At 43.5% G+C, this 26,699-nt stretch overlaps 1 protein-coding gene across 5 annotated transcripts in view; it reads left to right on the plus strand.

Annotated features, from left to right (window-relative positions):
• The window catches only part of acss2l (acyl-CoA synthetase short chain family member 2 like), a 204,128-nt gene that overhangs the window by 70,920 nt on the left and 106,509 nt on the right, over positions 1-26,699 (plus strand). For 2 of the 5 annotated variants that reach the window (XM_068031267.1, XM_068031269.1), the window contains exon 2: positions 16,144-16,339. In XM_068031267.1, the coding sequence (XP_067887368.1) occupies positions 16,251-16,339 (89 nt within the window). In that variant the 5' untranslated portion in view covers positions 16,144-16,250. Of the gene's footprint in view, positions 1-10,661; positions 10,724-10,760; positions 10,959-16,143; positions 16,340-26,699 lie in introns of those variants that run through there. The other 3 variants (XM_068031270.1, XM_068031266.1, XM_068031265.1) reach the window with 3 other exon arrangements.

The raw sequence follows: 26,699 nt of genomic DNA on the forward strand, positions 1-26,699 counted from the left end.
GAGAAGCAGAGTTAATGTTTCAGGTCACTGACCCTTCTTCAGAACTGGAAAATATTAGAAATGTAAAAGGTTATAAGCAAGTAAAGTAGGGGTGGGGCAAGAGATAACAAAGGAGAAGGTGTAGATAGGACAAGGTCACAGAATAGCTGACCAGAAGGTCATGGAGCAAAGAAATGTTAATGGTGTGTTAAAAGACAAAGCATTAGTACAGAAAGGGTGTTAACGGACTGAAAATTGAACAGCCGCAAGTACAAACATGAAAAAAACAGTGGGTAAGCAAACTGAACAAACTAAGATGAAATAAAATAAAATAAACACAAAAAAAAAAATTTAAAGGAAAAAGAAAAAATAACTAAAAATAAAAGTAAAATGGGGGTCCCGTAATGCTCTGAAATTATTGAACTCAATATTCAGTCCGGCAGGCTGTAGTGTGCCTAATCGGTAAATGAGATGCTGTTCCTCGAGCTTGCGTTGATGTTCACTGGAACACTGCAGCAATCCCAGGACAGAGATGGGAGCAGGGGGGAGTGTTGAAATGGCAAGCAACCGGAAGCTCGGGGTCCTGCTTGCGGACTGAGCAGAGGTGTCCCGCAAAGTGGTCACCCAGTTTGCGTTTGGTCTCCCCAATGTAGAGGAGACCACATTGTGAGCAGCGAATACAGTATATTACATTGAAAGAAGTACAAGTAAATTGCTGCTTCACCTGAAAGGAGTGTTTGGGGCCTGGGATAGTGAGGAGAGATGAGGTAAATGGGCAGGTATTACACCTCCTGCGATTGCAAGGGAAGGTGCCCTGGGACGGGGACGAGGTGGTGGGGGTAATGGAGGAGTGGACCAGGGTGTCGCGGAGGGAACGATCCCTTCGGAATGCTGACAGGGGAAGGGAGGGGAAGATGCATTTGGTAGTGGCATCACGCTGGAGGTGGCGGAAATGGCGGAGGATGATCCTTTGGATATGGAGGCTGATGGGGTGGAAAGTGAAGACAAGGGGAATCCTGTCACGGTTCTGGGAGGGAGGGGAAGGGTTGAGGGTAGAGGTGCGGGAAATGTGCAGGACACGGTTGAGGGCCCTGTCAACCACAGTGGGGGGGGAATCCTCGGTTGAGGAAAAAGGAAGACATATCAGAAGCGCTGTCATGGAAGGTAGCATCATCAGAGCAGATGCGTCAGAGACGGAGAAACTGGGAGAATGGAATGGAGTCCTTATAGGAGGCAGGGTGTGAAGAAGTGTAGTCCAGGTAGCTGTGGGAGTCGGTGGGTTTATAATGGATATTAGTAGACAACCTATCCCCAGAGATGGAGACAGAGAAGTCCAGGAAGTGAAGGGAAGTATCGGAGATGGACCATGTAAAGGTGAGGTAAGGGTGGAAATTAGAAGCAAAGTTGATAAAGCTTTCCAGTTCGGGGTGGGAGCAGGAAATGGCACCGATACAGTCATCAATGTACCGGAAAAAGAGTTGGGGGAGGGGGCCTATGTAGGACTGGAGCAAGGAATGTTCGACATATCCCACAAAAAGACAAGCATAACTCGGACACATGTGGGTACCCATAGCAACACCTTTTACTTGAAGGAAGTGAGTGGAGTTGAAGGAGAAGTTGTTCAATGTGAGAACAGGTTCAGCCAGGCGGAGGAGGGTGGTGGTGGATGGGGACTGGTTGGGCCTCTGTTGAAGGAAGAAGCGGAGAGCCCTCAAACCGTCCTGGTGGGAGATGGAGGTGTAGAGAGATTGGACGTCCATAGTGAAGACGAGGCGGTTGGGGCCAGGAAACTGGAAATTGTCAAAATGACGTAGGGCGTCAGAAGAGTCACGGATGTAGGTGGGAAGAGACTGGACCAGCGGAGAAAAGATAGAGTCAAGATAGTAAGAAATAAGTTCAGTGGGCAGGAGCAGGCTGACACAATGGGTCTGCTGGGACAATCCTGTTTGTGGATTTTGGGAAGGAGGTAGAAGCGGGCTGTCCGGGGTTGCGGGACTATGAGGTTGGAAGCTGTAGAGGGAAGATCTCCAGAGGAGATGAGGTCAGTGACAGTCCTGTGGACAGTAGCTTGATGTTCGGTGGTGGGGTCATGGTCCAGAGGGAGGTAGGAAGAAGTGTCTGAGAGTTGGCGCTAAGCCTCTGCAAGGTAGAGGTCGGTACGCCAAACAATAACAGCACCACCCTTGTCTGCAGGTTTGATGACCATGTTGGGGTTAGACCTGAGAGAACGGAGTGCCTCAAGTTCAGAGGGGGACAGGTTAGAGTGAGTGAGGGGAGCAGAGAAATTGAGATGACCAATGTCTCGCCGACAGTTTTCAATGAAAGGATTCCCCCCCACTGTGGTTGACAGGGCCCTCAACCGTGTCCGGCCCATTTCCCGAACCTCTACCCTCACCCCTTTCTTGTTTTTATTTCAGATTTCCAGCATCCGCAGTATTTTGCTTTTAATATCCTAGAGGGATGTGGGGCTAGAGGGGATTTCAGAAATAGGGAGGGCAAGACCATGGAGGGATTTGAAAACAATGATGAGAATTTTAAAATCGTTGCTTGACCTGGAGCCAATATAGATCAGCGAACACAGGGATGATAGAGGAAAGGGACTTGATGCAAGTTAAGACATAGGCATGCAGCGAGTTTTGGATGACCTTACGTTTACAGGGAGTAGAATATGGGAGACCAGCCAGGAATGCATTGGAATAGTCAAGACAAGAGGTAACAAAGACATGAATAAGGGTTTCAGCAGCAAATGAGTTGAGACAGGGGCGAAGTTGGGCTATGTTACGCAGGTGGACATAGGCACTCTTAGTGATGGCATGAATATAAGATCAGAAGCTCATTTCAAGGTCAGCTGTGACTCCAAGGTTGTGAACAGACTGGTTTAATCTCAGACTGTTACCACAGAGAGGGATAGAGTCAGTATCTAGAGAACGGAGTTTGGAGCGGGGACCGAAAATAATGGCTTCAGACTTCCCAATATTTAATTGGAGGAAATTTCTGCTCATCCAGTACTGCATGTCAGATAATAATGCAGTAGTGTGTTTGCATGAAATTATGAGCGACAAGGGGACATGAAAAAACACTGGCAGGCAAGATAAAGGAAAATCCTAAGGCGTTTTATAAGTATATTAAGGGCAAGAGGATAACCAGGGAAAGAGTAGGGCCCATTAGGCACCAAAGTGGCAATCTGTGTGTGGAGCTGGAGAACATAGGTGAGGTTTAAATGATTATTTTTCATCTTTTTTTTTAGAATTAGAACATTACAGCGCAGTACAGGCCCTTCGGCCCTCGATGTTGCGCCGACCTGTGAAACCATCTGACCTACACTATTCCATTTTCATCCATATGTCTATCCAATGACCACTTGAATGCCCTTAAAGTTGGCGAGTCTACTACTGTTGCAGGCAGGGCGTTCCACGCCCCTACTACTCTGAGTAAAGAAACTACCTCTAACATCTGTCCTATATCTATCACCCCTCAACTTAAAGCTATGTCCCCTCGTGTTTGCCATCACCATCCGAGGAAAAAGACTCTCACTATCCACCCTATCTAACCCTCTGATTATCTTATATGTCTCTACTAAGTCACCTCTCCTCCTCCTTCTCTCCAACGAAAACAACCTCAATTCCCTCAGCCTTTCCTCGTAAGACCTTCCCTCCATACCAGGCAACATTCTAGTAAATCTCCTCTGCACCCTTTCCAAAGCTTCCACATCCTTCCTATAATGCGGTGACCAGAACTGCACGCAATACTCCAGGTGCGGTCTCACCAGAGTTTTGTACAGCTGCAGCATGACCTCGTGGCTCCGAAACTCGATCCCCCTACTAATAAAAGCTAACACACCATATGCCTTCTTAACAGCCCTATTAACCTGGGTAGCAACTTTCAGGGATTTATGTACCTGGACACCAAGATCTCTCTGTTCATCTACACTACCAAGAATCTTCCCATTAGCCCAGTACTCTGCATTCCTGTTACTCCTTCCAAAGTGAATCTGTGTTCACTATGGAGAAGGATGATGTCGGTGCAGAGATCAGGGAGGGGTATTGTGATATACTTGAACATACAAGCATTGAAAGGGAGGAAGTATTTGTTTTAGCAGGCTTAAAAGTGGATAAATCCTCAGGCCCAGATGAGATGTATCCCAGGCTATTATGTGAGGCAAGGGAGGAGATAGCAGGGGTTCAGACACAAATTTTCAAATCATCTCTGGCCACAGGAGAGGTACCAGAGGACTGGAGGACAGGGAATGTGGTGCCATTATTCAAGAAGGGTAGCAGGGATAAACTGGGTAATTACAGGCCGGTGAGTCTAACATCAGTGGTAGGGAAACTATTGGAAAAAATTCTGAGGGACAGGATTAACCTCCACTTGGAGAGGCAGGATTAGTCAAGGATAGTCAGCTTAGCTTTGTCAGAGGGAGTTTGTGTATAACTAACTTGAATGAATTTTTCAAGGAAGTGACTAGATGTGTAGATGAGGGTAAAGCAGTTGATGTAGTCTACATGGACTTCAGTAAGGCTTTTGATAAAGTCCCGCATGGGAGATTGGTTAAGAAGGTAAGAGCCCATGGGATCCAGGGCATTTTGGCAAATTGGATGCAAAATTGGCTTAGTGACAGGAGGCAGAGGATAATGGTCGAGGGTTATTTTTGCGAGTGGAAGCCTGTGACCAGTGGTGTATCGCAGGGATCGGTGCTAGGACCCTTGCTGTTTGTAGTGTACATTAATGATTTAGACGTGAATATAGGAGGTATGATAAGTAAGTTCGCAGATGACATGAAAATTGGTGGTGTTGTAAATAGTGAGGAGGAAAGCCTTAGATTACAGGACAATATAGATGGGCTGGTAAGATGGGCAGAGCAGTGGCAAATGGAATTTAAACCTCAGAAGTGTGAGGTGATGCACTTTGGGAGGACTAACAAGGCAAGGGAATATACAATAGTTGGTAGGACCCTAGGAAGTACAGAGTGTCAGAGGGACCTTGGTGTACTTGTCCATAGATCACTGAAGGCAGCAGCACAGGTAGATAAGGTGGTTAGGAAAGCATATGGGATACTTGCCTTTATCAGCCAAGGCATAGAATATAAGAGCAGGGAGGTGATGATGGAGCTGTGTAAAACACTAGTTAGGCCACAGCTGGAGTACTGTGTGCAGTTCTGGGCACCACACTATAGGAAGGATGTGATTACATTGGAGAGGTTACAGAGGAGATTCACCAGGATGTTGCCTGGGCTGGAGCATTTCAGCTATGAAGAGAGACTGAAAAGGCTAGGGTTGTTTTCATTAGAGCAGAGAAGGCTGAGGGGGAACATGATTGAGGTATACAAAATTATGAGGGGCATTGACAGGTTAGTTAGGAAGAAACTTTTCCCCTTAGTGGAGGGGTCAATAACCAGGGGGCATAGATTTAAAGTAAGGGGCAGGAGGTTTAGATGGGATTTGAGGAAACATCTTTTCACCCAGAGGGTGGTTGGAATCTGGAACGAACTAGCTGAAGAGGTGGTAGAGGCAGGAACCCTCACAACATTTAAGAAGTATTTAGATGTGCACTTGAAACGCCATAGCTATACAAGGCTATGGGCCAAGTGCTGGAAAATGGAATTAACTCGGTGGGCTGAAGGGCCTGTTTCGGTGCTGTATCTCTCTCTATAAAATAGTTAGGTGCTTGATGGCCGGCACAGACACAGGCCGAAGGGCCTGTTTCTGTGCTGTATAACTCTATAACTCTATGACTCTAAACAACACTTCAGTATTCTGCCCAACAAGCCATTCTCAATGAGTACTGGCTGGCAGGCTATTTGCTGAGTGTTCAAAATAAATGGGTTCACCCCTTGTTAAAATTGCAGACAAAGGGATTTTAATATAACCTTGTTAACATGTTCTTCAGAAATATTCAAACAGCATGATTTCAACCCATTGTTCAAATGCTGAAATGTCTGAATTTTCAAAAAATGAAGTATAAATCTTAATAAAAGTAACTTAGGAGACATTCTAATGAAAAGAAGCACTTTGTTTTCAAGCAGATCTTTCAACTGAATGTCTCAAATTAGCAAGCAGTCTCTAGTGCCCCCTCTAGGCAAAATTGGAAATGCAGATTAAATAACTGAATGGTCCGAATAAAATAATTAGAGAACCTGTATTGTTATAATAATGCATTTTTATAGTAATATAAGTTGCTACTATAAGCAATGTTGCTTATAATATATGCTTCTCCCTCCCTTTCCTGGGATAAAGTGCCACGGGCACCTTTTGTGCTCCAGAACCTTGTAAAAGCTATCATAATTCATATGAGAGCCTGTACAGTGAGTGTCAGGAAGTTTTTTTAACTGTGGGAACAGCAAAGTTGAGCCCAATGCTGCTGCACCAAAGTCTGCATACGTTATCAGACGTGCTCACTGGATAACAATCAGGAACGGGAAACCTGACTGATATCCACCCTTGGTCCCTCCCCAGAAGTACTGATCTTAATTGTGGGCCCCAAGCTGACATCAGTTAACTCTCTACAAACCAGAGATTCGAACTGAGCTGTCCACAATGGGCAGTGCATATAGCAACTAAGCCGTTGTAGGGTTAATAATATTACATTTTCAATGTGAAAACTCACATTGCCTTTATAAAGTGGAATAATACATATTGTTGGAACTACCCCAGCACTCTTTCAGGCCATCTGACCATTTGACTGTTCAGAGGGTATACAACTATACATTTTTGGCCCTTGCTTCCTACTTCCCTTCTTCCATTCTACAGAAACAGACACAATAGGATCATTATCCCATCTGCAGCTGTAACTGGCCTTGAATGCATCAATGTCAGTGAGACTGTCCTAATGGAACTCTTACTTCAATAATATTTTAAAATTGCATTTAAACATTATCATGAACATATTTTGAGGAGCAATGAGTACAGGCGATAATTTTTAAGCAGACATTTCTGTGATACTTCTGAGTTCCGAAGAAGGGTCACTGACCCGAAACGTTAACTCTGCTTCTCTTTCCACAGATGCTGCCAGACCTGCTGAGTGAATCCAGCATTTCTTGTTTTTGTTTCAGTTCCGAAGAAGGGTCACTGACCCGAAACGTTAACTCTGCTTCTCTTTCCACAGATGCTGCCAGACCTGCTGAGTGAATCCAGCATTTCTTGTTTTTGTTTCTGTGATACTGCTCTTTTAAATAGGCTAAATAGAATGTCCTTGATTCTGGGTTCATTTTCAAAATGAGGAATGTTTTCATCTTAAATTCAGTAAAGCTGCTCTCACAATTCCACAGTAGGTATATGCATCAGTTATGTGTTAAGGGAGGCAGTGGTGTAGTGGTAATGTCACTGTGCTAGTAATCCAGACCCCCAGACTAATACTCTGGGGACATGGGTTCAAATCCCACCATGGCAGATGGTGAAATTTGAACTCAACTAATAAAAATCAGGAATTAAAAAAAAGCTAGTCTAATGATGACCATGAAACTGTTGTTTTTTGTTGTAAAAACCCATCTGGTTCACTAATGTCCTTAACTGATCTGGCCTACATGAGACTTCAGACCCACAGCAATGTTTTTGACTCTGAAATGGCCTAGCAAGCCATTCAGTTCAAGGACAATTAGGGATGGGCAACAAATGCTGCCCAGCCAGTGATGCCCACATCCCATGAATGTATTAAAAAAAAAGTCATAAATGCCAGAAAGATCTCAGGATTGACCCCAGATCTGTGCTGTATTAACTGATTGCAGTTGAGGCAGTACTGCAGATACAACAATTAAACTCAAATTTCTGGGACAGTGAAAATATAAGGCAATTCCCACCCCAGTGACCCTTACTGGAAAGTGTACATCTGTTCCTATCAGTCAAGCAAGATTGGGCTTAACTATGATGTCTATGATTATCATATAAAAGGCTGGTTAAAAAAATTGAAGCTCATTGACGAGGAGGGTCGGTGTCCAATTGGATAAAAAAAAATTGGCTTATGGACAGAAAACAGTGAGGTGTAGTAAATGTTTGCTTTTCAGACTGGAGGATGGTAACAGTGGTGTTCTCCAAGGTTCACTGCTGGGACCGTTGATTTTTCTGATATATATAAATGACTTGGATCTTGGAATGCAGAGTAGAATCTCAAAATTTGCTGATGATACCAAACTTGGAGATGCGGCGAACGGTGAGAATGGTATGAACTGCCTGCAACAGGGCATAGTAGGCTAGCAACATGGGCAGACAGGTGGCAAATGGAATTTAATACTGACCAGTGTGAGGTGATGCATTTTGATGCAAGGAATAGGGAGAGGCAATATATACTTAATGGCACAGTTCTAAAGACTGTGCAGGAGCAGAGTGGTGGTGCATGTGCATCGAACTTTGAAGGTGGCAGGACACAGTGGTTAGTAAAGCATATGGGATCTTGGGATTCATAAATAGAGGCTTGAGTACAAAAGCAGGGATAGGGATGTTATGCTGAACCTTTATAAAGCTCTGGTTAGGCCCCAACAGGAGCATTGTGTTCAGTTCTGGTCACCACACTTCAGGAAGGATGTGAGGGTGCAGAGAAGATTTACCAGAATGGTTCCAGGGATGGAGGATTTTAGTTGCAAGGGTAGGTTGGAAAAGCTGGATTTGTTCTCCTTGGAATAAAGGAGATTGAGGGGAGATTTAAAAGAAGTGTACAAGATTATGACAGACTTAGATAAGTTAGGCAAGGAAAAACTTCCCATTAACATGGTATAAAGACTAGGGGGACACAGATTGAAAGATTTGGGCAAAAGATGCAGGGGAAATGTGAGAAAGCACTTTTTTACACAGTGGGTGGTAATGACCTGGAACTCACTGCCCACAAGGGTGGTAGAAGTGGAGACGATCAATGACTTGAAAAGGAAGTTGGATGGCCACCTGACAGAAATAGACTTGCAGGGCTCTGGGGATCGAGCTGAGGAGTGGGACTGACAGCATAGCTCTGTGGAGTGTTGACATGTATTCGATGGACCGAATGGCCTCCTTCTGTGCCCTAAATGACTTGATGACTCTATGACTCTTCCAAGTTGAATACTCCAGCCTCACATTTCAAGCAAGACCACTCGGGTGAGGTGCTAGATGGCTGTTGGTGCCCAGAAGTCCTACCCAGGGTGAGGCACCATTACAACTGAGGGAAAGTTTATCAGGAAAAAGATTCTGCAAAGGATTATTATTTAAAGCGATTCAAAAATAAAACACCGTTTCTCAAGTATTCCTTTCCTTCCCAAAGCACTACTGAATAAGAACTTCAGACTGTATGGAATGCTGAGGATTCCTGCAGGAAATGGGTATGATGTGTATGATGTTGGGTTAAAACAGGATGGGGTTTGGCAGTGATACCCTCTGTGATGAATGGTCTAGGTTCACAGCAAGAATTACCACTTGAATGAAAATATATCAGGGGACAACTGTACCCATGGAACTATAAATGAATAAAAAGTGAATGCTTCATATCTGGAAATGGGAAGATAGACAATTAGCAGGCTACAGTTGTGTAGTGGTTAAGATACTGGATTAGCAACTCAGAGGTGTTTAGTCCAAGTTCCACCATGGTATGATGTGGAATTGAACTCAATATGACACTTTGTGGGCTAGCTCCACAAAAAAAAGACAATAAAAATAGTCGGATTATCATAACAAACCAACTTGCCACCCTTACCTGGTCTAACCTACCTGTGACTCCAGTCCCATAGCATGTAGTTGACACTTTAAGCCTTCTGAAGTGTCTAGCAAGCTATAAAAACAATCACTGATCAGGAAAACTAGGAATGAGTAATAAATATGGCCTTGCCAATGTTGACCATTTGTGAGAACAAATTTTCTTTAAAAAGTAATCCAACATATTCTGTGATTCATAGAAACTGTGATTAATATGGTGTATACTAATTGATTTGTACATCACTGCAACTCCTCCAGGGTTAACATCTTCTCTGTCCTGAATATAGCCATATTTTTCTCCTCATGAGAGGTTTCTTTTGATAGAGTTCACTATCTGTTGTCCGATGAACACGAATAATTTTGTTTCCCTTCCCTTGAAGTGGACTCATCCTTTTTATATCATTTGTTGCAAGTGACTGCAGTGATAGTTTCCACTAATGTTAGTGTTTCTTTGCTGCTCTATTGTGTTTCTCAGATATTGAACTTAATCCACATTTTAAAGCTATAACCTTCTCAAGGGCAATTAGGGATGGGCAATAAATGCTGGCCTAGCCAGTGACGCCTACTTCCCATGAATGAATTAAAAAAAACACTTGTCTACACATGTTTTGTCAGAGAACTGTCCTTCAGAGCCTTCCTTATCTGTTTGACGAGTCTGGAGCAGGATTGGAAGATCTACAAGTCAAGACACCCCCGCTTGGATATAGCAAAAAAAACCTGTCTGGCGAGATTACTGGTGTTTAAAGATAAATAAGCCTAACATGCTTATGTTCTTGTTTACCAGGTATTGATTGATTCAATAGCAGAAGGAGGTGGGACATTCTAAGCTCGTGATTGGATAGCCCAGCCTTTAGACCACATCACCATATAACTGGTGGGTGGCACTGGCACACCCCAGAGAGAGCAGTGGAGGCACTGTCAAAGTAATGTGGGCGTCAGGCACTTATTTTGCATTTAGAAATATTATGCATTGCAATACTTGAATTAAAATCAATCTGAGGATATATGATGTATATATTTGTGGTATCATTCGAGGCCATGTAAACCAGCCCTTTGCCATTGCACGCCAAGAACTGCAGTGAGCTCGTCTGTGCCAGGTATGTGGGGCGGAGCCTGAGGGAGGTTTCTGCTATTTTACTGATCGACTCCCAGTCTCACTTGGTGCAGACTTTGCTGGAGCGGTTCCCTTTCAGGACATAACCATGACTTGCGAAAGAGTTTCTGTGAAAAAGTTATTGTACTCCCCCGACCGATTTCTTCAACCAAACGCTCACGTACCAGATTTTCAGACGTACACAGAGCTACATAAGAAATCTGTTGAAAACCCAGAAGGTATGGTATTTCTTTTTAACAAATCAATGAATAACAACAAGCTGACGAAATCCAACTTGGCATAAATATTTATTTTTATACCTACTCGGTATAACTAGTCACATCAGTGTAAGAACTGAGGTGTTTGTCAACTTCGGCTATTTCAGGTAGATGTTTCTGATGTTCTGTTTGTGATATAAGTAAACAAACTTGGTTCACACTCCAGTTAGTTCCTTTGTATGTACAGAAGTGCGTTTCTTTTATACAGACAGTATATTTTGCTAAAAGTCAACAGACAGAGCAGTTTTCCCAATATCTGGAAGGCTTTTTACAACCACATTGAGGGACTTTCAGCTGCCAAGGCCCTTATCTCTGGAATTCCCTCTCTAAACCTCTCCGCCTCTTTTCTCCTGTAACACACTCCTTAAAACCTACATTTTTGACCAAACTTTTGATCAACTGGCCTAATATCTCCTTATGTAAAATTTTGATTGATAGCAGTCCTGTAAAGCACTTTGGAATGTCTTACTACATTAAAGATGCTATATAAATGCAAGTTGTTGTTATACTATTTGGCATCTGTCTTATATTGCCATTTAAAGTCAGGGTTGACATTTCTGATCGGATGTCATCCTATGTATAGTGTATTGTGGAACCCTTAAGTGATTGGTACATCACAATATAATTAAAGATGATGAAGGTCATTCAAACCATATTTGTTCAGGCATTCAGAATGGCCTTAAAATCCATTCCCCATTGCAGCCCCAATCTTTTAATTATTGCAGAATTTTTGCCTCCACGACTCCATCTGGGAGTCTAATCCAAGTATTGATCACTCATCAAATGAAGGGGAATTGGTGTCAAATTGGTGTCCGCCTCAGTTCACCCTCAGTCAGAAAACTGTGGGTTCAAGCCCTACTCCAGATTTGACTGTGTAATCCAGGCTGACATTTAAAGGGAGAACTGCAGTGTTGGAGGTCCCATCTTCGGATTAGGTCCCATCTGCCCTCTCATGTGGATATGAAGATCTCATAGCACTTTTTTGAAGAAAAGCGGAGGAGTTTTTCTGGCATTTATCCCTCAACCAATATCATTTAAAAGAGATTATTCATCACTGCAGTTTGTGGGAGCTTGCTATGCATAAATTGGCTGCTGATGTTCCCTACACAACAGCAGTAACTACATTTCACGAGTATTTCATTGGCTGTAAAGTGCTTTGAGATGCCTTGAGGTCATGTAAGGTGTTATATAGATGCAACTTTTTTCCTTTAATTTTGTCTTTTATTGGTTTGAACCTATGGTCCCTTGTTCTACTTTTGCAGTTTATTTTAATATAATTTTCTGATTTATCTTTTCCATATCACTTTCAGTTTTATTTACCCTTGTAAGATCGCCTCTCAGATCCTTTGTTTCAAGGATGAAAAGCCTAAGTTTGTTCATAACTCAAACCTTTGATACTAGGGAACTGCCTCAGTTCTTATCTGCACTGTCTCCAAATCTTCAATGTCTCCCCCGTATTTAATTGATTAGAACATTACACAGTACTAAAGATGTGTGTACAGAACAGTTTGAACAAGAATCCTCTGACTTGTATTCTACTCTTTTGGCTACAGAGATTAACATTCTATTGGCTTTGTTGATTGCTGCTCCTCATTGGTTGGAGCTACAAAGACTTGAGTAGGGAGAAATTGAACATCTCTGTAACTTCTTTTATGGGCATTAAATCAACACAGGGGATCTAATGTTAGGTCATTGGGAAGAATGAAGCCATTGTTTACAGTCCCTGCTCCAAAATCCACTCCCTAGCTACCAACTCCATCCCTCCCCCGGCAACAGTCTGAGATTAAGCCAGTCTGTTCGCAACCTTGGTGTCACATTTGACCTTGAGATGAGCTTCCGACCTCATATGCGCACCATCACTAAGACTGCCTATTTCCACCTCCGTAACATCACCCGACTTTGCCCCGTTTCACCTCACGCTGCTGAAACCCTCATTCATGCCTTCATTACCTCTAGACCTAACAATTTCAACGGCTTGTCTCCCATATTCTACTCTCTGTAAACTTGAGGTCATCCAAAACTCTGCTGCCCAGTCTTAATTCACACCAAGTCGTGTTCCCCTATCATCCCTGTGTCTGCTGACCTACATTGGCTCCCAGTCAAGCTACATCTTGATTTTAAAATTCTCATCCTTGTTTTCAAATCTCTCCATGGCCTCATCCCTCCCAACTCTGTAATCTCCTCCAACCCCACAACCCTCCAAGATATCTACACTCCTATAATTATGGCCTCTTGTGCATCCCTGATTTTAATCACTCCACCATTGGTGGCCGTATCTTCAGTTGCCTAGGCCCTAAGCTCTGGAATACCCTCCCTATGCCTTTCTGCCTTTCCACCTGTCTTTCCTCCTTTAAGACACGACTTAAAACCTATCTCTTTGACCAAGCTTTTGGTCATCTGACCCAATTTCTCTTTTTGTGGCTCAGTGTCATACTTTTTGTTACGACCCGGTGAGAAAGGGGTCTAGGGTTCCGTCTCAGCCTTCACCTGGTCTTACCATAACAGGGTTTGATTTTTAAAACACCATGGTTTTTTTTTTAGCTCCCCCTTAGTGAATCCTTGTTCACTAACGTCCAAATATAAGGCAAAGAAACTAGCCAAACAGGTTTTCTTAGGTTTAAAGAAAAAAGGTTGAACTTTATTAAACTCTAAATTGGTTAACGCCTACGGATGCGCAACACACTCAAGCTAGCATGTATACGCGATACACAAATGCAGATAGAGACAGAAAACAGCAGAAGAAATAAAGTGGAGAATTTTGAAGCAATATCTGAAGATGGTTTTAGTTACTGTTCTTCGAGCTCTCTGGAAAGTCCTTGATTGTAGGTAGGTCTTGCTTTTGGTTGGGGCCCAGTATTCTTCTTAAACCTTGGTCGATGTAGGAGACTTTTCTCTCTTGAAGTGCATGTGTCTTCAGTGGGTCCAGAGGCTTGTGAGAAAGAGATGGGAGCAAACAGGAGAGGTCTTCTCACTCCAGGAGCAAACAGTCTTTATCAATTCAAACTCTTTGTACAATTCAGAAAAACCCAGGTTGCCAAGCATGTTATTCATGTGACAAGCTGGTCTGACCACGTCTGTTTGTGGATTCTCTTGTCTTAGCTGACCCTGGAATGTCTCTTCTTACACACAATTCCTCGTGCTCAAAGTCCATTGTGGGTTAATTTGGAGCAGAGATTAGCCCCGTTGACCCTCCGAGCAGTGTCTGCTAGTATGCACCTGTTTTTTCCAGCCACAGCTGATCTGTTTAACAAGTCATTTCCTTGCTCCAGCAAAATTTAAAATCAATGTTCACATGACAAAATTAATATGCCTCTTTCCTGGCAGGTCGGTGGGGTCTGCATGACACTTTTATTTTATAATGCTCCTGTGAAGTGCCTGGGGACTTTTTATTACATTAAAGTTGCTATATAAGTATAAGTTGCTGTTATCATTACTCAAATCTCTAATGACTGTACAAGGTGCCCAGCTGAAACAGGTGTTAGGCACTGCAGATATTCAATGGAAGGTCCTAATGCAAGTTTTAGGGCTCCAATCAAAATTGGTCAGCAAATGGGCAGAGCTTGTGTTATGCATGCTATGTACAATTTCAGCGACCGAATCAGAGGTCCTCAAAGGAATTGCTGGAGACCACTCCAAAAAATAGGAATGCTCCTCTTGGCTCCACAAAAATACTGTGGGCCACTGATAGGCCATCCCCAGAAACTGGCACAAGTTGAATTTCTCCTTCTAGGTCTTTTTGAATGTCATCTTTAACTGTTCCAAGATTTATTGAATATATTTGTTGCTCATTTTTGTTTACTATAGCTGTACTTAACACTTGTCTGTGCTAAATTCCCTCTGCCTTGTTCTGCCCACTTACATTTTGTCCAATTCATTCTGCAAGTTTTGAGCTGCGACCTGATGACATTCTGATTGAAATATGAAAGATTGTGATGTAATCAGTATAAATTTACTGATATTTTATTTTATAATTCAGTATGAAGGGACTATACATTCATTAGCTGAGGTTAATGGTAAGATCTCCATGATGGCTCAGTGGGTAAATACCAGCTCAATGTGATATTTAAATCTGGAAAGTCAATTTCAATCCCTGATCTGACCTGAGGTGGTTGATCTCACATAAGCCAGCTGTAGGGGTACTTCAGTGGGCCCAGACTCCACTGATCTTGGGAGAGGGCTTGGCTGCAGAGTGTGTATGTAGCAGTCAGTGGACCAGGACAGGATCAGAATTAGCTGTATCGACTCTCCCAATTTTTGATGATCTGGCATCGGGCCAGATTACATGGTCAAGTCTCTGGACTGGGGATTGAATCGACAACATTCTAACTCAGAGATAGCGAGCTACCACTGAGCCATGGCAGACATCAATGCCATGGCTGCTGGAGGTTCATTATTCTCAACTCTTGGCTCCCCAAAGCCTTTCCACCATACACAAGACACAAGCCAGGAGTACAATTGAATACTCCCCACTTGCCTGGATAAGTGCATCTTGAACAACTCTCGAATAGCTCAACACCATCTAGGACAAAGCAGCCCACTTGATCGACAGCTCATCTACTATCCTAAATATTCACCCCTACATCACTGGTATACTGTGACTGCACTGTGTACCATCTATAGATGGCCTGCAGCAAGTCACCAAGACTTCTTCGGCAGCACCCCCCCCCCCCCCCCCCACCAAATCCATGACCTCTACCGTCTAGAAGAACAAGAGCAGCAGGTGCATGGAAACACCACCTTCTCCAAGTTCCTCCCAAGTTAGGCACCATCCTGACTTGGACATAACACTATTCCTTCATTGTTGCTGGATCAAAATCCTAAAATTTCCTACCTAACAACATTGTGGGAGTACCATTACAAAACAGTGCAGTGGTTCAAGAGAGTAGCCCACCACAGCTTCTTAAGAGCAAGTAGGATTGGGCAATAAATGTTGGCCTTGCGAGTAATGCTCATATCCTCAGGATGAATTAAAAAAAAAGTTGCAATAATTATCATTATGTTCATGACATCATCTCGTCAAGAATAAAATAATTTTAACCTGTGGTGAATTACAGGGAAATAGTCCTGCTTATATATTTCTGACTTTTTGAAAAGTCTGTTCTATCATTGATAGATCTTGTTATTAATATCATTTTTTTTCAAACAGAATTCTGGGGTGAGCTTGCTCAAGGGTTTTACTGGAACAGTCCTCCGACTGGAACAATTCTAGATTACAATTTTGATGTGACAAAGGGGAATGTGTATGTGAAGTTCATGGAAGGAGCAACAACAAACATCTGCTACAATCTACTGGATAGAAACATACAAGAAAATGACCAGGGAGAGAAAATAGCTTATTACTGGTAATCAAAGGTTTAATGTTTTTGTTCATCCCATTCTTTTATATTTTTAAAAAATGTACTTTGGTTTGGTTTGGGATCCAGTAAATGACATATGTTCTAACCATAGCTTTTGCTTAGATCTTACAAAGAATATTTAGACAAAGTGTTCATTTTATTGGTCCAGGAAATTACTCAAGAAGAAGAAAACTCCCATTTTCTCCGAAAGATACTGACTAATATTGGAGTATGGTGCTATTGCAGCCAGCTAGCCAATAATACCTCACCCAAGTGGTTATTCTTCATGTAAAATAATAATGTGAAAGAAAAAATGCAGGGAAAATGCAGAGAAATAGAATCAGAGTAAATGACGTAATGTGAAGAGTTAGTGCCAGCATTGGACTAATGGATTAAATGGTCTCCATGAAGTAATATCTGTAATTTCTATGATTCTATGTATCAGGGGAAGGGAGAGGTATCTGACAGTGATCACTGGATTGACTGCTGTTATCAATTCCCTTGTATGATTGAACAATGGTTCTGGCTGAGGCAAGGGAATAGGTCACCTGGATGACATCGCAGTTGCAGAAAGTCTGTGTGAGGCTGGGGGGATCTGGAGATGTAGAACCATAGAAACTATAGAAAAATTATGGCACAGAGGCCATTCAGCCCATCGTGACTGCACAGCCAGAAAAAGAACTAGCCACCCAATCTAATCCCGCCTTCCAGCACCTGGTAGAAAAATGATAGATGAGTAAAAAAGGGATTCCATATTCTGACCCTTGTCTGACCCTTCAATTTGGTTCATCACATTGGATGAGAAGATGGGCTCGTTAACGCCCGTTATTGGGGTGCACACTGTGAGGTGAATCGCACTGGATGCCATATTGGTGAGGGCGTTAGGAGGCATACAGTTCATTTGATGGTCATTTTATTTTTTATTCTGTGCTGGCCTGCACCTGATCCTTGAAAATGATTTTCTCCTGTTTTATGAATTTATATTGGCCATGCTACATTCAACTGATCTCCACTCAATCGCTCGCATGCAAGTAATTAAGAATATAGATTGAGGTATTTGCATTTATATATTTTTACTTTTATTCTGCATATGCTTGGCTTTTCACCCCATACAAATGATTTGTTCCAGTTTCATTACTTATTACTGGATTGTGCTAATAGATCATGCAACCTCCCCTTCATTGGACATGTGCAATGGAGTTGTAATTGATGTAATACATGCATGTTTAAATGTTTTAACTTTTATGACAGATTTAAGTTTGTTTTAATCATTTTACTTTGATTTGCTGTCACTTTTTTTAGAAGAAAATTATTGTCACCAATGCTACCACAGGAGATTTGCTATAATTAAAATCATTGCAGAAGATTAAATAGACGTCCGTTGATGAGGTGCCATTGGAGTAGGAGAACATGCACCAACTCTCTAGAACTAAACCCCCGCCCCCCCATGCTCCTAAATCTCAGGACCTCTCCTCCACCCATCATGCTACCAAGCTTGTGGGTCTCCGTTGCAATGCTACAAAGCTGAAAGACCCCAACTACAGTGCTATTAAAACTCAGGAGCTAGAAACAATAATCCAGGAAAAAAACTAACAGTCACTTGGACAAATGTGAATTAATTAACGAAAACCAGCACAGTTTTGTTAAAGACAAAATGTGTTTAACTAATTTGATTGAGTTTTTTGATGAGGTAACAGAGAGGGTTGATGAGGGTAATGCAGTTGATGTGGGTTAAATGGACTTTCAAAAGGCATTTGATAAACTGCCATATAACAGGCTTGTCAGCATAGTTGAAGCCCATGGAATAAAACGGACAGTGAAAGCATGGATACAAAGTTGACTGAGTGACAGGAAACAGAGAGTAGTGGGGAACGATTGCTTTTCGGACTCGAGGAAGGTATATAGTGGGGTTCCCCAGGAGTCGGTATTAGGAGCACAGCTTTTCTTGATATATATTAATGACCTAGACTTGGGTGCGTGGGGGACAATTTCAAAATTTACAGATGACACAAAACTTGGAAGTATTGTGAACTTTAAAGAGAATAGTGATAGACTTCAAGAGGATATTGTTCCGACCAAGTGCAAAAGGTGTCTAGGAGTCTGTTAATATCTTCTCCTGGTCTTATTGTAACAGGGTTTAATTTTAAACACACTATATTTTGAGCTCCTCCTTTGTGAATCCTTGTTCACAACTTTCCAATTATAAGGCAAAAAAATGAGCACAAACAGGCTTTCTGTGGTTTAAAGAAGAAAAGTGAGATTTATTAAAACTTAAACTCACGCCTACGGATATATGACGTGCCTACACTAGCATGCACATGCGATATACACATGCAGATAGGAACAGAAAAGAGAAGAAAAGATAAGGTGGAACAGTTTGAGGCAATATCTTGTTATGGTACCTGGAGCTCACTGAAGTCCTTTTGTAAGTAGTCTTGCTTTTCGTTGGGGCCCATTAGTCTTCTTAAAAACCTTGTTCACATGGGAAACTTTTTTCTCTTTGAGTTTTAAATGTTTTCACAAGATTCAGTTCTGTGGGAAAGAGATGGAGGGAGGCAGGAGAGGAGATGTTCTCTGTCCATGAGCAAACGGCATTCTCTGTCTTCAAAATCCTTTGTTAGAAGTTCAAAAACTCTGCAACAGCCAGTTAGTCATGTGACTAAAACTGGTCTGACCACTTCTGTGTATTGGGGAAGCAACTGCTGGATCCCCATTGTTTCAACATTGTCTGGTACTATGCAAATGTCCTTCCAGTCAGGGCTTGCAATTTTAAAGTTTTTGTTCATGTGGCGAAATACTGTGTGCCTCAGTCTTGGCAGGTTGGGGGGGTTTGCCTGACAATATAGACAGGCTGGTGGAATGGATGGACACGTGGCAGATGAAGTTTCATGCAGAGAAGTGTGAAGTAATACATCTTGGTAAGAAGAACAAGGAGAGGCCATATAAAATAAAGGATACAATTCTAAAGGGGATGCAAGAGCAGAGAGATCTCAGCAGGTATATGCACACAAATGTTTGAAGGTGGCAGGGCAAGTTGAGAAAGTGGTTAATAAGGCATACGGGATCCTGAATATTATTAATTACAAAAGCAAGGAAGTTATGATGAACCTTTAGAAAGCACTGGTTTGGCCTCAACTGGAGTATTGTATTCAATTCTGGGCACCACACGTTAGGAAAGATGTGAAAGTAATAGAAAGCATGTAGAAAAGATTTATGAGAATGGTTGCAGAGATGAGGGACTTCAATTGCATGAATAGATTGGAGAATCTGGGGCTGCTCTCCTTAGAGAAGAGAAGATTGAGAGGAGATGTGATACAGGTTCTCAAAATCATGAGGGGTCTGAACAGAGTTGATAAGGAGAAACTGTTCCCACTTGGCAGAAAGATCCAGAACCAGAGCACACTAATTTAAGGTGATTGGCAAAAGAACCAAAAGTGAATATGAGGAAAACTTTTTTACGCAGCGAGTGGTTAGGATCTGGAATGCACTGCCTGAGAGTGTGGTGGCAGTGGATTCATTCAGGCTTTCAGGAGGGAATTGGATAAATACCTGAAGAGAAAAAATTTGCAGGGCTACAGGGAAAAGTGAGAAAGTGGGCCTTGATGAATTGCTATTGCAGAGAGCCAGCACACACATGAGGGGTTGAATGGCCTCCTTCTGTGCTGTAACCATTCCATGATTTTATGATTCTGTAAGTCAAGAATCTCTTGAATGCTGCTGAATGCCATACATCTATCACAAAGCTAGCATGTACTGCTTACCATCTTGCTCTATTTCTGGAATTTAAAAATAAATAATAACTTAAATTACATGCTTACATAAAGGAGCATATAATAATAATCAGGGCCACTGATTTTTCAAGTAAATCAGGATTGAATCAGAACATTTGATCCATTAAACTTCATTGAAATTATTCAGTAGCACTGTAAAACATTGGCCTTTATAATAATACCTTGTTAATGCACATTGCATAACATTCCAATTATAACAAACAGTGGCCTGAAATTCAATGGCACCACATCCGTTTTTTAGGACCGAACCATGCACTTATTAGGACAGGCAGAAAGTGCACACTTGTTATGAGCCGGGATTGCATCTCCCATCATATTAAGAACAAAGATAAAGAACAAAGATAATTACAGCACAGGAACAGGCCCTTCGGCCCTCCAAGCCTGCGCCGATCCAGATCCTCCATCTAAACATGTCGCCTATTTTCTAAGGTTCTGTATCTCTTTTCTTCCTGCCCATTCATGTATCTGTCTAGATACATCTTAAAAGACGCCATCGTGCCCGCATCTACCACCTCCGCTGGCAACGCGTTCCAGGCACCCACCACCCTCTGCTTAAAGAACTTTCCACGCATATCCCCCCTAAACTTTTCCCCTTTCACTTTGAACTCGTGTCCTCTAGTAATTGAATCCCCCACTCTGGGGAAAAAGCCTCTTGCTATCCACCCTGTCTATACCTCTCATGATTTTGTACACCTCAATCAGGTCCCCCCTCAACCTCCGTCTTTCTAATGAAAATAATCCTAATCTACTCAACCTCTCTTCATAGCTAGCGCCCTCCATACCAGGCAACATCCTGGTGAACCTCCTCTGCACCCTCTCCAAAGCATCCACATCCTTTTGGTAATGTGGTGACCAGAACGGCACGCAGTATTCCAAATGTGGCCGAAACAAAGTCCTATACAACTGTAACATGACCTGCCAACTCTTGTACTCAATACCCCGTCCGATGAAGGAAAGCATGCCGTATGCCTTCTTGACCACTCTATTGACCTGCGTTGCCACCTTCAGGGAACAGTGGACCTGAACACCCAAATCTCTCTGGACATCAATTTTCCCCAGGACTTTTCCATTTACTGTATAATTCACTCTTGAATTGGATCTTCCAAAATGCATCACCTCGCATTTGCCCTGATCGAACTCCATCTGCCATTTCTCTGCCCAACTCTCCAATCTATCTATATTCTGCTGTATTCTCTGACAGTCCCCTTCACTATCTGCTACTCCACCAATCTTAGTGTCGTCTGCAAACTTGCTAATCAGTCCACCTGTACTTTCCTCCAAATCACTAATGTATATCACAAACAACAGTGGTCCCAGCACGGATCCCTGTAGAACACCACTGGTCACACGTCTCCATTTTGAGAAACTCCCTTCTACTGCTACTCTCTGTCTCCTGTTGCCCAGCCAGTTCTTTATCCATCTAGCTTGTACACCTTGGACCCCATGCGCCTTCACTTTCTCCATCAGCCTGCCATGGGGAACCTTATCAAACGCCTTACTGAAGTCCATGTATATGACATCGACAGCCATTCCCTCATCAATCAACTTTGTCACTTCCTCAAAGAATTCTATTAAGTTGGTAAGACATGACCTTCCCTGCACAAAACCATGTTGCCTATCACTGATAAGCCCATTTTCTTCCAAATGGGAATAGATCCTATCCCTCAGTATCTTCTCCAGCAGCTTCCCTACCACTGACGTCAGGCTCACCGGTCTATAATTACCTGGATTATCCCTGCTACCCTTCTTAAACAAGGGGACAACATTAGCAATTCTTCAGTCCTCCGGGACCTCACCCGTGTTTAAGGATGCTGCAAAGATATCTGTTAAGGCCGCAGCTATTTCCTCTCTCGCTTCCCTCAGTAACCTGGGATAGATCCCATCCGGACCTGGGGACTTGTCCACCTTAATGCCCTTTAGAATACCCAACACTTCCTCCCTCCTTATGCCGACTTGACCTAGAGTAATCAAACATCTGTTCCTAACCTCAACATCCGTCATGTCCCTCTCCTCGGTGAATACCGATGCAAAGTACTCATTTAGAATCTCACCCATTTTCTCTGACTCCAAGCATAACATTCCTCCTTTGTCCTTTAGTGGACCAATCCTTTCTCCAGTTACCCTCTTTCTCCTTATATATGAATAAAAGGCTTTGGGATTTTCTTTAACCCTGTTTGCTAAAGATATTTCATGACCCCTTTTAGCCCTCTTAATTCCTCGTTTCAGATTGGTCCTACATTCCCGATATTCTTTCAAAGCTTCGTCTTTCATCAGCCGCCTAGACCTTATGTATGCTTCCTTTTTCCTCTTAGATAGTCTCACAATTTCACCTGTCATCCATGGTTCCCTAATCTTGCCATTTCTATCCCTCATTTTCACAGGAACATGTCTCTCCTGCACGCTAATCAACCTCTCTTTAAAAGCCTCCCACATATCACATGTGGATTTACCTTCAAACAGCTGCTCCCAATCTACATTCCCCAGCTCCTGCCGAATTTTGGTATAGTTGGCCTTCCCCCAATTTAGCACTCTTCCTTTAGGACCACTCTCGTCTTTGTCCATGAGTATTTTAAAGCTTACGGAATTGTGATCACTATTCCCAAAGTAGTCCCCTACTGAAACTTTAAACACCTGGCCGGGCTCATTCCCCAACACCAGGTCCAGGATGGCCCCTTCCCGAGTTGGACTATTTACATACTGCTCTAGAAAACCCTCCTGGATGCTCCTTACAAATTCTGCTCCATCTAGACCTCTAACACTAAGTGAATCCCAGTCAATGTTGGGAAAATTAAAATCTCCTATCACCACCACCCTGTTGCTCCTACATCTTTCCATAATCTGTTTACATATTTGTACCTCTATCTCACACTCGCTGTTGGGAGGCCTGTAGTACAGCCCCAACATTGTTACCGCACCCTTCCTATTTCTGAGTTCTGTCCATATTGCCTCACTGCTCGAGTCCTCCATAGTGCCCTCCTTCAGCACAGCTGTGATATCCTCTTTGACCAGTAATGCAACTCCTCCACCCCTTTTACCTCCCTCTCTATCCCGCCTGAAGCATCGATATCCTGGGATATTTAGTTGCCAATCATGCCCTTCCCTCAACCAAGTCTCAGTAATAGCAATAACATCATACTCCCAGGTACTAATCCAAGCCCTAAGTTCATCTGCCTTACCTACTACACTTCTTGCATTAAAACAAATGCACCTCAGACCACCAGTCCCTTTACATTCATCATCTGCTCCCTGCCTGCTCTTCCCCTTAGTCACGCTGACTTCATTATCTAGTTCCTTACGGGCTTTTGTTACTACCTCCTTACTGTCAACTGACCTCCTCAATTGGTTCCCATCCCCCTGCCACATTAGTTTAAACCCTCCCCAACAGCGTTAGCAAAAGCACCCCCAAGGACATTGGTTCCAGTCCGGCCCAGGTGTAGACCGTCCAATTTGTAATAGTCCCACCTCCCCCAGAACCGGTCCCAATGTCCCAAAAATCTGAACCCCTCCTTCCTGCACCATCTCTCAAGCCACGCATTCATCCTGACTATTCTTTCATTTTTACTCTATCACGTGGCACTGGTAGCAATCCTGAGATTACTACCTCTGAGGTCCTACTTTTTAACTTGGCTCCTAACTCCCTAAACTCTGCTTGTAGGACCTCATCCCGTTTTTTACCTATATCATTGGTGCCTATGTGCACAATGACAACTGGTTGTTCACCCTCCCCCTTTAGAATGTTCTGCAGCCGATCTGAGACATCCCTGACCCGTGCACCTGGGAGGCAACATACCATTCGGGAGCCTCGTTTTCGACCACAGAACCGCCTATCTACTCCCCTTACAATCGAATCCCCTACGACTATAGCCCTTCCACTCTTTTTCACGCCCTTCTGAACAGCAGAGCCAGCCACGGTGCCATGGACCTGGCAACTGCTGCCTTCCCCTGGTGAGCCATTTCCCTCAACAGTATCCAAAACGGTATACTTGTTTTGGAGGGAGATGACCGCAGGGGACTCCTGCGCTGCCTTCCTGCTCTTTCTCTGCCTTTTGGTCACCCATTCCCTTTCTCCCTCAGCAATCCTAATCTGCGGTGTGACCAATTCACTAAACGTGCTATCCACGACCTCCTCAGCATCGCGCATGCTCCAAAGTGAGTCCATCCGCAGCTCGAGAGCCGTCATGCGGTCTAACAAGAGCTGCAGTTGGACACACTTCCTGCACGTGAAGGAGTCAGGGACATCAGCCATGTCCCTGAGCTCCCACATTGAGCAAGAGGAGCATGACACGGGTCTGAGATCTCCTGCCATTTTTAATCTTAAGCTTAACTTAGTTAAATGAAAAAGGAACGAAAAGTTTTTACCAATCACGATAAAACCAGAGAAATAGAAAAAGCCTTACCTTCTAAACACCCCACCGAGTCTTTTTTTTTGGATAGAGGAGGAGGGCGGGTGGGAGACACTACAAGTGTGGTGTCTCGGGTTCAGAAAACGCCCAAATATATAGTGTTTTACTTACCCAGCAGCCCCCTGGCCTCCGCCGAAAACAAAAGGAAATTAAGTTTACTTTCAAACTGACCTTCCCAGCTGCTCACTCGCTCGCACTCTGCTCCCGAAAAAGCTGCTGCAATGAAAGGGGAAGGTAAAACAGGTGTCAGACCCTTTTAATATTAATTGAGGGGTTCAGCACCTATTTAAGGCCCCCCCTACAGAAGTGTTTTGCCCTGAGACACTGATGTCGGCACTGACATCAGTTGCATTCAGGAAAACTAGGTTCACAGCCAAACAGACGGTCCTTATATGGTCTGCTGCAGGCCATCACCTAAGTTTGTGTAGCTGAGAAGAGCAGGATTACACCTTCTGGCCTGACGGGGTATATCCAAGGATGTTATGGGAAGCAAGGGATGAAATTGCAGAGCCGCTGGCAATGATCTTTTCATCTTCTCTGCTGACGGGGGTGGTACCAGGTGATTGGAGGGTGGCAAATGTTGTGCCCCTGTTCAAGAAAGGGAATAGGAACAACCCTGGGAATTACAGGCCAGTTAGTCTTACTTCGGTGGTAGGCAAGTTGATGGAAAAGGTGCTGAGGGATAGGATTTCTGAGCATCTGGAAAGACACTGCTTGATTCGGGACAGTCAGCACGGTTTTGTGAGGGGTAGGTCTTGCCTCACAAGCCTGATTGAATTCTTTGAGCAGGTGACCAAGCAAGTGGATGAGGGTAAACCAGTGGATGTGGTGTACATGGATTTTAGTAAGGCATTTGATAAGGTCCCCCATGGTAGACTTATGGAGAAAGTCAGGAGGCATGGGATAGTGGGGAATGTGGCCAGTTGGATTAAGAATTGGCTAACTGATAGAAGGCAGAGAGTGGTCTTAGATGGTAAATACTCAGCCTGGAGCCCAGTTACCAGTGGCGTGCCGCAGGGATCAGTTCTGGGTCCTCTCCTGTTTGTGATTTTTATTAACGACTTGGATGAGGAAGTCGAAGGGTGGGTCAGTAAATTTGCAGATGATACAAAGGTTGGTGGAGTTGTGGATACCGAGGAGGGCTATTGTCGTCTGCAAAGGGACTTGGATAGGTTGCAGTGCTGGGCTGAAAAGTGGCAGATGGAGTTTAACCCTGAAAAGTGTGAGGTCGTCCATTTTGGAAGGACAAACATGAATGCAAAATACTGGGTTAACGGTAGGGTTCTTGGGCATGTGGAGGAGCAGAGAGACCTTGGGGTCTATGTGCATAGATCATTGAAAGTTGCAACTCAAGTGGATAGGGCTGTGAAGAAGGCATATGGGGTGTTAGCGTTCATTAGCAGAGGGATTGAATTTAAGAGCCGTGAGGTGATGATGCAGCTGTACAGGACCTTGGTAAGGCCTCATTTGGAGTACTGTGTGCAGTTCTGGTCGCCTCATTTTAGGAAGGATGTGGAAGCCTTGGAGAGGGTGCAGAGGAGATTTACCAGGATGTTGCCTGGAATGGAGAATAAGTCTTACGAGGAAAGGCTGAACATTCTAGGCCTCTTCTCATTAGAAAGGAGAAGGATGAGGGGTGACATGATAGAGGTTTATAAGATGATCAGGGGAATAGATAGGGTAGACAGTCAGAAACTTTTTCCCCGGGTGGAGCAAAGCGTTACAAGGGGTCATAAATTTAAGGTGAAGGGTGGGAGATATAAGGGGGATGTCAGGGGAAGGTTCTTTACCCAGAGAGTGGTCGAGGCATGGAATGCCTTGCCCGGGGAAGTTGTTGAGTCAGAAACTTTAGGGACTTTCAAAAGGCTTTTGGATAGGTATATGGATAAAGGAGAATGATGGGGTATAGATTAAATTGTCCTTGACAGAGGACAAAGGATCGGCACAACATTGTGGGCCGAAGGGCCTGTTCTGTGCTGTATGTTCTATGTTCTATGTTCTAACATTAAAGCTACATGAGCTGATGATGACCTCTACTCATAACCCACTCTGATTGTGGCCTTGACTCCTCTGATCGTCACCACCACCTGCCCCAATTGCCATCACCACCCTCCCAGAAGCTGGGCACTGTTATCCTCGCCGGTCACAGCCACTATTACCCTCACTTTCAAT

This window comes from Heterodontus francisci, chromosome 5, assembly GCF_036365525.1.
Source record: "Heterodontus francisci isolate sHetFra1 chromosome 5, sHetFra1.hap1, whole genome shotgun sequence".
Taxonomy (NCBI): Eukaryota; Metazoa; Chordata; class Chondrichthyes; order Heterodontiformes; family Heterodontidae; genus Heterodontus; species Heterodontus francisci.